At 41.1% G+C, this 12590-nt stretch overlaps 1 protein-coding gene across 19 annotated transcripts in view; it reads left to right on the forward strand.

Moving 5' to 3' along the window:
- The window catches only part of LOC119734356 (voltage-dependent calcium channel type A subunit alpha-1-like), a 121704-nt gene that overhangs the window by 54476 nt on the left and 54638 nt on the right, over positions 1–12590 (forward strand). For 18 of the 19 annotated variants that reach the window (XM_038207832.1, XM_038207826.1, XM_038207829.1 and 15 more), the window contains 13 exons: positions 137–215; positions 923–1040; positions 2056–2224; positions 2789–2865; positions 5240–5446; positions 7481–7568; positions 8832–8961; positions 9654–9826; positions 9983–10097; positions 10567–10727; positions 11002–11142; positions 11446–11647; positions 12116–12280. In XM_038207832.1, the coding sequence (XP_038063760.1) occupies positions 137–215; positions 923–1040; positions 2056–2224; positions 2789–2865; positions 5240–5446; positions 7481–7568; positions 8832–8961; positions 9654–9826; positions 9983–10097; positions 10567–10727; positions 11002–11142; positions 11446–11647; positions 12116–12280 (1825 nt within the window). The remainder of the gene's footprint in view (positions 1–136; positions 216–922; positions 1041–2055; positions 2225–2788; positions 2866–5239; positions 5447–7480; positions 7569–8831; positions 8962–9653; positions 9827–9982; positions 10098–10566; positions 10728–11001; positions 11143–11445; positions 11648–12115; positions 12281–12590) is intronic. The other variant, XM_038207838.1, reaches the window with a different exon arrangement.

Below are 12590 nucleotides of genomic sequence, written 5' to 3' on the forward strand. Positions count from 1 at the left end.
TTCAGTGATTTTTTTTTTTGGCAAAAATAATGTTTGTTTTACAAATAGCCCAAAATACTGCATGTATTTTCTGCTCTGCAGTTTTCTCATGTTTTCTTCCACTAACGGTGCTTTCGTCGTTTCATTTTCCCTCTAGTTTTAACTACAACCCTGACAGCCCCAAACCTGCCAACAATTTTGACATCTTCCCAATCGCACTCATGACGGTGTTTCAGGTGAGCTAAGCTTGGTGATATTTACTTGCTTACCATTTTGAATTAGCAACCACGCAGAATGCAATGTTGCTATACTTAGCAGGTTCGAACCTCACATCAGCTCTTAGCTTTTATTGGTAAGCACTTGAATAGCAGTCATTTGGTGCTAGGTTCACGTTCAGTATATCTGCCTTTTTCAATATGTTTGTGGTAGATCATTTTAAAAGCTATTGAATGGTGTTAGGTTCAAATCCAACATATGTGATGCGATCAAGCTACATGAGTCATTTGTCGACCCTGGTCAAACATTTTTTTATTACTGCTGTGAAAACCGCATGCTGATACCATCTTCAGTTCAAAAATTATGGTTGTTGGAACACCAAGAGATGTGATGAAGTGATGTGATGTAGTGGTCCTATTTTGTCCCGTATCTCCAAATAAAAATTCCCGACAAATGACTCATTTAGCTTTATCGCATCACATATGTTCTAAACTTTGCTTATTACTCAATACTCAGCACTTGAACGACAAGCCAGTGGTTGGCGGTTCAGACCCACACAACTTTTGGTTTTCCATTGAGCACTTGTCGAATAGTCACTTGGAATTAGCTTCAAATTTGGCAGGAACTTACTGTACCTACTATTGTAACGGTAAAGCACTCGATTCCAATTCAATTGGTTTATAGTTCGAATCCCTCCTATGTCTATTTTTCTGTGGTGTTTTTATAGATCCTGACTGGAGAGGATTGGAACATAGTGATGTACTACGGTGTTCAGTCCAAGGGAGGCGTGTCATCGGGCATGATCTACAGTCTCTACTTCGTCATTCTGGTGCTATTTGGCAACTGTATCCTTGGACGTTAATTATTTAAAACAAGGCCCACAGCCACTTTTCCAGCGCTGGTTAAAGGGAATATACAACATTTGCAAACATCAAAAAATTAAACTACCAAGTTTTTACGAAATACCTTACTAGGATGTTGGTAAATGACAGTCTAAAGCATCCTGTAAAATTAAGGCACCTGGTGTCAAGTCATTTTCAAGAAAATGGTATTTTTGTATACATTTCCAACGGTGGTCGGCCGACCACCGTTGGAAAAACCTAACTATTTTTGAACTACTGCTCCAAATTTACAATTTTTTCCAGTCCAAATTTTGTTTGCCATTGGTTACATATTCATGAACGGGTGCAGGCCAGTTAGACTGGTTCCCTTACCTTACAATTTTCCGACATCTATAAATTGATCCATAATATCTTTAGTGGAGTCAGGGAACCAGATACTTAAACAATTTTTGTTTTTCTTGGTTTTTCAAGTATTTTCGAACACAAAACTTCAAACATGTCACTTAAACAATATTTGATCTATTATACTAACCCCTCAAATAGTTCATTTCTGAAAATTACAGCAAAAGCCAATGATGTACATTCCCTTTAACTTAAAGTTCCTGCTGACAAAACCTTGTCATTCTTTACAAAGGCCACATGCAAGAAGCATAGCAAAAAGCATGCAAACTTCAGTCGCAGTATTTGTTCAAGTTAATTACAACACAACGAAAGAAATCTCCACGCAAACTCACATCATAGAATTAAAATGTTTTGAAGTTAACTTTTTTGCCACTTATGAGTTACTGTGACTTGCCTCTGCTTCGGGAAGATTGTTGTTAAGGACACGTGAACATAGAGGGCGCTTTATTATCTTACAAGAGTTTGTGAAGGACGCTGCACTGCTTAACATGCACTGCTAATCTACATATACCAGTATGAAAAAGGCAAGATGGCACCCAACTGTCCTTCAATATCGGCACTCTTTCTCGTTATCAATGTTGAGGGGGTAAATGTTCCTTAACCTGATTACACCCAGACACCCTATTGAATGTCTTCCTTGCTATCGCTGTGGACAACCTGGCTAACGCCCAAGAGATGACCAAACTAGATCAGGAGGATGAAGAGGAGGCTCAGGCACTGAGAGATGCCGAGCAGAGAGAACTACAGTCTCAACGTAACTCACCACAGCCTGGAGAGGAAGCAATGTAAGGGGGCGGGGTTAAAATGCTAAAGGGGTGGGGCTTAAAATGAGGCTCAATGAATATGCAGTGAGAGGGGTGGAAATGAGAGAACTAAAGTCTCATCACGACTCTCTACAGCCTGGACAGGAAGCTATGTAAGGGGTGGGGTTAGGCAATGTAAGGGGCGGGGTTAGAATTATAAAGGGGTGGAGCTTAAAACGAGGCTCAATGAATAGGCAGTGAGAGAGGTGGAAATGAGAGATCTACTGTCTCATCATAACTCTCCACAGCCTGAACAGAAAGGGGCGGGTTAGGCAATTTAATGGGCAGGATTAAGTGATGAAAGGGGTGGAGTTAGGGTGACAGAGGGGGTGGGGCATATTAGGCATAATACAAGGCAGAGGGAGATGATGTGAGGAGTGAACTACAATCTCATAGTAAATCGCCACAGCCTGGACAGGGAGCAACAAATTGGTCAGGGTTAAGTGATGGAAGGGGCGGGGTTAAGTGATGGATGGGGCGGGGTTAGGATGAAAAAGGGGGTGGGGCTTAAAACAAGGCTCGACTGTTTTTATTTCTTCTCTCCAGAGAGGGGAGTACAACCATCCATATGAACGATGTCAAAAGGATGAATGGAGACCACAATGTGGAGAATGGCGACCCAGGTAGGTTAAAGGTCAAATGTCAATGCTAAATCACAAGGTGACCATATTTCCAAGTGATTGTAAATGGAGAACACCATGTAGAATGTCTTACAAGAATGGACTTCAAACATTGAAAGTCTAGAGGCAAATACTAAATCAGTGGATAAAATTGAGTGAGAATAGACTGCGAATGATGGAAAATTATTAGGAATTATGGTCATCTTGAAATCATTAAAATACTGTAAAAACATTGACATATACTTTGAGCTGGTGGTGGTAAAACCTTTCAAAAAGCAAGTATGAGCAACAACTGTTGTTAGTCCATTTCATTTCTCTTTGCACACGCTAAGAAAACTGCTTAAAATGGTAAAAAGCAACCCCAAAATGTATCTTCTTTTTTTTTTTTTTATCATCAAACTCTCACGGCCGAAAGGCCAAATTGCAGTTCAATGTACAATTCAATTCAAAATCCTGGCTTCTCGTGACTGTTGTTTACCAGTGATCAGTCTCGGTAGGCTGGCCCCAACTAGTTATAGTTAACCATAGCTACTCGGTTTGTGTTTAACTAGACACAATTTTTGACCGAGTTTAATGGTTAACCCTGGTTCTTGCGTAGACTTGCTCCTAGCTTTCAACATATCACAGTCTTGGACATATTCATTTCAAATTCATTGGTGATTCGGGACTTCCACGCTATCTTGCTTGAAATCACACGGTAGAGGTTAAAGGTCACGACCTGTGTCAATGGCCATAGAGGTGGTGGATTTTGCCTGTTCATTTTGGGCATTGAGAGGTTCTTTTCATGGACATGTTAATTCAGCTACAATGTCTTGCCTGTCATCTGGAACATCCTGAAACCACATCCCACAATCTTCAAAGCGCACCACCTGCCCATCAACATTCAGCTGTGGTGTCATTGCCTCGTCTGTTTCTTCCTTTTCTTTCTCAGTCTAAATTGTCTCGTCCTTTCTCCCAATTTTGTTTGTTTCTTTTTTTTAAAGCACATCAAAAGCTCTTTAATAACCAGCTCGCGCCAGAATTCTTTTTGCCGAAAATTTCGATTTTTCGAAAAAGGCAAGTTGGCAGCCAACTTCTGATATACAGCCAAAACAGCCAAACAGTATTTGTGCGATATTTTTTGCCGAGACCTCATATTTTTCAACACTCCAGGGTGTGCAATGGAGTGTAGAAAAATAGGCTGTGCACAGCAGCCACACGGTCCACAGACTTAAAAAATGTTGTGTGTGTGTTCAAAAGGTGCGAGTGATTAGCATGTTTAGACGTCACACTGAGGCGAATCGAGGCACGCTTGACGTTTTAACCCATCAGCCGTGCCTGTGTATAAAAACAGCCAGTGCATGTTAACACAGCTTCCGACGCGAACTGGTTAAAATTTCCCTCCTTCTATCACATTCTTGTCATGTCTTTAATCTTGTTTGTGCCTAGCGTGTGTCGGTCCTTGCTTCCGTCTGTCTGATTGTCCATAACCATTCTCATCAACATTCTTCCTAAAAAAAGTGCAAGCTGTACCCCTGCACTGTGTAACATGTCTGTGTCTCCTGCCGAGTTGCCCTTTGACCCCACCGCTCCTTAACATTTCAAAATGTGTTCATGTCAACACAAATGCTGCTAATCATATTCTTCTCTTCAAGGAACAATGCTTGCTGTTCCCACACATTGGCAAACCATTTCATCACTGCATCACCATTATCAAGCACAATTTCTTGCATTTTTATTCTTGTCATCTAATATTCCAAACAAATTCTTCAGATATTCAGGAAAAAAAATTTCACTCTGAAATTTGCGGGATTGCCCAAAAAATACAAAACTGGAAATTAGTTCTCAAGTATGAATTTTCTAATGTAACCAGCTCCAGGCAGAAGCGAAATTTCACTTTTTCACACTTTTTTGTTTCTCGTTCAAATTTCAGTAACTTCACATCATAGTAAAGCTGCTGCACTGTGGCTGCATGAATTGCACAAGAAATTATTTTCCTTTGAAAGACTACTTTCTCTATTTTGGATAATTTTTTTTCCATGTAATTCATGATTTTTAATAACCAGTCTTAATCATTTCTCAGATAAATCTTGTGTGAAGTAACCCAACACTTTTCTCATCAAATACTTAAGGAGCATATAACTCTCCAAGACATAATTTTTGAGCCCAAAACACACTTTATGATTAAACCGTCCCTTTTCACCCTCATTCAAGCAAAAATCCCCTCCCCGATTTATTTGTCCATTGTCTGTTTATTGTTTATAACTTGTTTTCGTCTTGTTTTATCCCTGATTTTTTCTATTTGTCCTACTCGTGCTTCTACCCACCTTTATATGTGCTACTGCCACCACTACCCATTTGACCTTTGAACCCACCAACGACCCCTGACCTCAACCAGAGATCAAAGTGACTGTGGTGGACCCTCCTCAATCCCGGTGGCGCCGCTGGTTTACCTATCTGAATGTGCATGGTATCCCATGGCCGTGCCCCTCTGTGGGACCGGTGAATTGTCCCGGTATGGACGCCGTCTGTAACTCCACCTGCTGGTCTGCTTGTCCCTGCTCGCGACCCCGCTGCTGTGGTAGACGGGAGAACAAAGATGAAGGCAAGACTGGTTTCATAGATTCCATCAAATTAAGAAAATTAGACGTCAAGTGGCCGCCAGAAATGGCTGGTTGATGCTGAGCAAAGTGGCCTTGAAAAATGGGAAATGGCCATTGAAACTTGGCCTGTGAACACAATGCATGAACAGTATGAAAGCTGTGGGAGGGACATTGTTCCATGCGCTTACTAGTTCGTGCACAAAAATAAGAGCGTCAAGTGGCCACTAGAAGTGGCTGGTTGATATTGAGCAAAGTGGCCTTGAAAAATGGGAAATGGCCATTGAAACTTGGCCTGTGGACACAATGCATTAACACTACGAAATCTGTGTGAGAGACATTGTTCCGTGCGCATATTAGTTCGTGCACAAAAATAAGAGCGTCAAGTGGCCACTAGAAGTGGCTGGTTGATGTTGAGCAAAGTGGCCTTGAAAATGGAAAAACGTCCATTGAAATTTGGCCTGTGGACTCAATGCATGAACACCACAAAATCTATGGGAGGGACGCTATTATTGCGTGCGCATACTAGTAGTTTGTGCACATGTGGTGGAAAGTATGTACAATTGAATATTGTTCTAAGTGCAAAAACAGGTATCATCCTAGAAAGAGCGCCAGGCGTAGATGGAAATGCGTTCAAGTCACTGTTAGTTCTGTCTTCGTAACCAAGTTAAATAAAGTATAAGATGAATTTGCGTCGGGGTGATGTAAATCAATATTAGGTTTTGCCCTCCACTGACGTATCAACACTGTATACCCAGTGTGTTGATCCGTCGTTGAAGGGCAAAACCTTATATTGATAAAACGAAGTACTTGTTTATGGGATCCATAAGATGGTTACTTTACACAGGCAGCCAGTTAAATGCATCCACGGATAGTCAGCCACCAAACTTATAGCAAGATAGTTCACTACCTTTAGGCAAGTGGCCCCTGAAACGGCCCCTTTTATATTTGTGGCCGGGAGAAAAAAATTGGCCCAACATTGAGAGCTGGCTAGAAAGGATGTGCTTCCAATTGCAAAACTTGTGCCTTGTTGTCATGGCAACTGCAACCTGGTAGCAAAGGGCAACGTGAAAAGATTCTCAGAATTGAGCAAGTCAACTCTTTTTCTAAACGGTGTCTGTTAAAAGAATGATCTTCATGTATGTCCACATTGAAAAGTCCTGTAAGTTATTTCATTCTTAATCTGTAAAAACTGGCCTTTTATGTAGTGTCATTTGTAGTATCTTATACATAATTACTTTAGATGGTTTAGCTGTCTCTAGTGCTTGGCTGCGTAAAAACAGGTTTAGTGTCTGGTCAGAGCTGTTTTAGTTCTGCCTGTGACAACAGTTCATCTTCTGCCATGTTACTTTCTTAAGAGCATGGAAAAAGGAATGCTAAGTATTAAATGACATTGTGCCATCCTGGTGGTTCCTATAGCTAATGAGTAATGCTTCTGCACATGTACAGAATATACTGAACATTATTAATCTGGTTAAAATTAGGTCATCATTGTGCCGTCCTAGTAGTTCCTATAGCTAATGAGTAATGCTTCTGCACATGTACAGAATATACTGAACATTATTAATCTGGTTAAAATTAGGTCATCACATTTTTATTCTCCCATGAACTCTGAACTTATGTTGATGAACGTAAGATGATCATTCATTATTAATTCAATACATGTATATAGCATGACTGTTGAAGTACCGGTAAATTAATTGTACAACTTGTAACTAAAATATATTTCTGGTTAAACAGGATTGTTTTATTGGCAAGAATGATATGCATAACTGATGTAGCATTGATAGCACTATTGTCTGTCATTCTAAACAAGCTTGACGATTGAATGGTTAAGATATCTGCACCAGTAGGCAGAAGGTTGTGGGTTCGAATGCCACCAAAGCCATAAAACGTTTGCTCACAAGTGCTTGCAATACTCTGTCTGGTTTATAAAAAAAAGTTACCCTCCTAGATGGAAACTTCCCATTCCATCATTGATTGTTTTATCTGCAGTAATATCTGGGTTTAACTTCCCAAGTCTTGGCTTTGAATTTCAGAAGCTCAAGATACTCAAGAAGAGGATGAGTTTGGACCCAAGGAGATGGTTCCTTTCAGTTCCCTCTTCATCTTCAGTACCACCAACCCGTAAGTACCCTATCACTAACCCTAAATCGCAAACGTCTTTTACTAGGAATTGGACCAAGTCCATCAAAATCCATCAATCACTGTGCTTCCAATACAAAACTGTACATGACATAATGGAATCCACCACTGACGCACTGGTTGACATTCATGGACTTGCTACACATGGCTTTTATCAAAATAGCCGTACAGGAAGCTAGGCAAAATCAATCAGATACCCCTAGCACTGCTTCAGGCCATTAGGCCCAAGTCCACCATACTCCATCAATATTTAGTCACGCCAGGTCTCCTGGACCAAGTCCCCAATACTCCAAAATGGGGCGATGGATTTTGATTGAGTTGGGGTTGTAGGGTTTAGCTAAGTATGTGACGATTACATGTTTAAACGTTTAAACGAAAACAATTCTAAATTCATTTACACATTTTCCAAAAAAATTAAAACAAAACCCAAAGTATAAAAAAGGGACCTATGTTCAAATTTTGTTTGTTTGGTACCTGGGGTCTACTCTTCACTTACTGAAACCTAGCAGTCAGCTACCCACAAAGAGATTTGCCCTGACTAGCTCTATTGTAGAGAGTGGTGGGTTGCAATGAACCCACAAGATCACTATAGCTGCGAGTTTCCATTAAACTTTTGCCGTCATCTGAAAAAAAAAAAATTAGTTAGGCCAAAAAAAAAATATGTCGGTCTCTGGTCAGCGCGCGCTTCAATTTTAATCATGCGCGTCGATCTTTTTTTTCCCAAAATGTTCCGCGGTAACTCCAACAGCGCCCTCTTTTTCCGCACCTCCTCAATTTTTTTACCAAAGAGCACCAAGGAATGGGAAATTGCACCAAGGCAAATGATCGTAAGCACCAAGGCAAATTATGGAGGACACCAATGTACATGAGGACACCAAAAAAGCAAAATAGTACCCACCTTGTCTGTACAATCCAAGCTTGAAAAAAAAAAAAAAAAAAAAAAGCCGCGTGGCCGCATCAATTCCGGAACTTTGGTATGACCAGAGACCGAATATTTTTTTTTTTTGGCCTTACACAAATCTTTTGTGATGTGTGCAGTACCAAAAACGTCCTGTCCCATTGGGGAAAAATATCCCTCAGACAAAAGAAAGTGTGAAATTTAAAAAAATAGCTCTTTCATTCCTAGCACATAATTAGTAGTACCTTGGCCTTGAAATCTGCGATTTTCTTAAAGAAAAAAAATCGGCTTCCATGAATTGATACCAAATTTATTCTGATATTATTGCTCTCTTTGTTTTCCCTCAGCGTGCGACGGTTCTGCCACTACATCGTCAACCTTCGCTACTTTGACTTCCTCATCATGGTTGCCATTGCTCTGAGTAGTATCACACTGGCCATGGAAGACCCCATCCATTCAGAGAGTGACTACAATAAGGTATGCCCCCTCCCTCCCCTCCCCCACCCCTGTTCTACACACCTACCATCCCACTCCCCCCCCCCCCCCCCCCCCATCCCTCTACCCCCACCCTAAAAGAGGTTCAAATTATAAAAAAAAAATTAAAAAATGATAAAAAAAATAATTTTATAAAAAAAATTAAAACAAAATTCTATGGTGCTGCTGATCAGACAAACTACAAGGAAACAAGTTCGATTGGAGCTCGGAAGCTGCGGGCCAACAAATTTGTGTTCATGCATGAGTCACGTGATTGTGCCGTGTAATTTCTGGAAGGAGTAGTGTTTTGAGTTAAAAAAAATCAGCTTTTTGACCCCATTGACACCATGATGACCTTTGACCCGGGTTTGGTCATGTGACATGTTGGGGCTGGGCTACTGATAATTTTGACAAAGTTTGGTTGAAATCGGCCAAAAGATGTAGGAACAAGAGACAAATTTTAAGAGCTGCTACCCGCAGCTAAATATATGTGATTATCTTTTCAGTCAAGTGGTTTACTCAAAAAGTAAGGTTTGTGACATCAGACTTATTCCACAGGTCACACATTTAAAAAAAAAAAACCAGAAAAAACTAAGAGGTATTTTGAAAGGTCCAAAAAGACATTGGGAAAAGAACAGATTTCAAAAGTTCTTTGATTTTCCTGAGTATTGAACCTTCTCTTGTCTTTCTTGAAGGTTCTGGAGTATTTCGACTACGCCTTCACCACCATCTTTACCATTGAGATGATACTCAAGATCCTCGATATGGGGCTGCTGCTCCACAAGGGATCATACTGCCGAGATGTCTGGAACATTCTAGATTCCACTGTCGTCATCTGTGCGCTGGTCGCTTTCGGTGTCACCCAGTCGTAAGTGGCAAAATCATCCTGGGACAGATCTTCAGTTTAAACCAAGACCAATGTATCCCTTTTGTTCATAGATCTATCATACTTTACCAAAAACGGGTTTTCGGTTAATTTATATTTTCCAATAATGAATTTGAAATGTCTGTTTTTGTATCATAGGCAAGGAGATGGAGAGAACTCGGGTGCTAGCAAGAACCTGAACACCATCAAAGCGCTCAGGGTGTTTCGAGTGCTACGACCCCTCAAAACTATCAAGAGAGTTCCCAAACTCAAGGTGAGTGCCTGCTGTAACTATCCAAGATCTTTCAAAATCCACAGTGAGTTTTTGGAGGATTTTGCAGGATTGAGGAAGGTAGGGCCAAGCACGTTTCACTGACTGTGTGGCACAAAACACTGTGCCACAGGTTTGTCCTTCATAGTAGATTTTATAAGATTCAGGAAGATTTGAACAGAAATTCGGATTAGGGTTAATTTCACATACAGTGTTGCATTCTCAGGTACTTTTAACATCATTTCAGAAATCTCCAATATTTTCTAATAGCTAGATAAACACATCTGTCTTGTTGGAAGATCCATTTACAGACCAACATTTCACCATAATTTATCACCTCTGACTGCCTGTCTGCTACGTTTTGTGCAATGATTTACAGTAGTTCTCGGAGCCTAGTATACATTGCTTTCATTCAGAAATATCTTGTGCAAATTTGAATCACTTTCTAATACCCTGCGTTGTCTCCCACTAGGCCGTGTTTGACTGCGTGGTGAACTCCGTCAAGAATGTCACCAACATTGCCATCGTCTACGGCCTCTTCATGTTCATCTTTGCTGTGATTGGTGTTCAGCTCTACAAGGGTCGTTTCTTCCACTGTACAGATCCCTCCAAGCACACCGAGATAGAGTGCATGTAAGCCAACAATCTTAAAACTTAAAATGTCCATATTAACAAGCAAAAGTGTGATGTCATTTGGCAGAAGCCTCAATGTTACAGCTATTTCAGTAACAACATTTGTCAGAATTTTTTAGATATTTTGCTGTTTCAGGTAATTGTAACAAATTCTTTAGAAGGTTGATAAGCATTTTTAACTGGATTTTTTTCTTTGGGAGGGGGGGGGGTTAGGGGTAAGAATTATGAACTTATCGCAGGCTAATTATGAAACCATTGTTGTTTTCTGTCCCAGGGGTAACTATTTCGTCTACAGTGGCGACCTGATTACAGAAATCCAGCCTAGAAAGTGGGAGCGGTATCCATTCCATTATGATAACGTCTTTGCAGCGTTACTCACACTGTTCACCGTCTCCACCGGAGAAGGATGGCCTGAGTAAGTATTACCCAGTCCTCTGACTGAGTCGCAGACTGACTGAGTCACTGACTGAGTCACTCCCCGAGTCACTGACTGAGTCACTGACTGAGTCACTGAGTGTCAATAATATCCCACCGAGACATCCTAGTCCAGCTTGACTAAGGCAAGCCTAGTCTTGATGTCACAATACCTTACCAAAATTCTTTTCTCTTTTGGCGAAACAACTTCGTCATTTACCCCAATTGATAATACAAACCTAGCGCTGAACCAACCAAAGAACAAACCACTGACCAATTCTCCCTATTCCTGTTTCCTTCCTAGCGTCTTAAAACACTCCATCGATGCGACAGCCGAAGGCCGAGGCCCTGAGCCCTACAACAATCTCCAGATGGCGTTCTTCTATGTGGTCTACTTCATCATCTTCCCTTTCTTCTTCCTGAACATCTTCGTTGCGCTGATCATCATCACCTTTCAGGAGCAAGGAGATAAAGATTTCCAGGACGGAGACATTGACAAGAATCAAGTACGTCTTCTAACTTTCAGATCTTAATTTCTGGTATGATTGTGTCAATTCAGTATTGTTTTTTTTCTGAGTCCAAGTGGTAACAACAGTTGTACCATAAAGTAAAGGGTAGTGAATTCTAAACCCCCCCCCCCTTAAATTGTTAGTCCCCATGGGCTCAGTGCGCCAACAAGAGAGGGCGCTTTTCACCACTTTCGAGAGCCCCATGGAGGGGACACACCGCGTGCATGTACTGGTTCGCGCACGTATAGCGCAAAGTACGCACGACTTATTTTAGTCTGAATGTGCAGAAAGCCATAGCGTCCTCGCGTGAGCGTCAGGCGTAGCCGCACCATGCATTCGAATGTCTCTCCCAGTGGTCTCCCCAAACTTTCCCTTTTTTACCGTTGAGGGGGTTACTTGTACACGGAGCCCATACTATGCCTAAAGTGTCCCATAGTACATCTCACCTATTTATTGTTTCCATAGAAACAATGCATGGAGTTCTGTATTCACGCCAAGCCCACAGACGGTTTCGTCCCGGTCGAAAAGAACTCCGTCAAGTACAAAGTCTGGAAGCTGGTGGTGTCTCAACCGTTTGAATACTTCATCATGATTCTCATTGCTCTGAATACCATCGCGCTGATGATGAAGGTACTCCATTCTGATCCAAACAGACAGACAAAAAAACAGCCAAACAGACAGACTGGAAATTGAATGACACAGACAGACAGACACACTGACTGACTCACAGTTTCAAGGCTTTGAATTCGAAACGCGTCCCTCAACGTTTTGCTTTGCTCAACAAAAGTCCTGGAATTTATGAAAGTTTCCAGAGATGAAGGGGGATTCGAGACAACTTTAACAATCCACCGACCCTGAAAAATGAATCAAATTGTTGCTTACTGACTAACTGACTGGATTGACCTGATATATACAAATCAAATTAGTGAGGGTCTGGCAA

The sequence above is a fragment of the Patiria miniata genome, unplaced genomic scaffold (genome assembly GCF_015706575.1).
Source record: "Patiria miniata isolate m_02_andy unplaced genomic scaffold, ASM1570657v1 HiC_scaffold_27, whole genome shotgun sequence".
NCBI lineage: Eukaryota > Metazoa > Echinodermata > Asteroidea > Valvatida > Asterinidae > Patiria > Patiria miniata.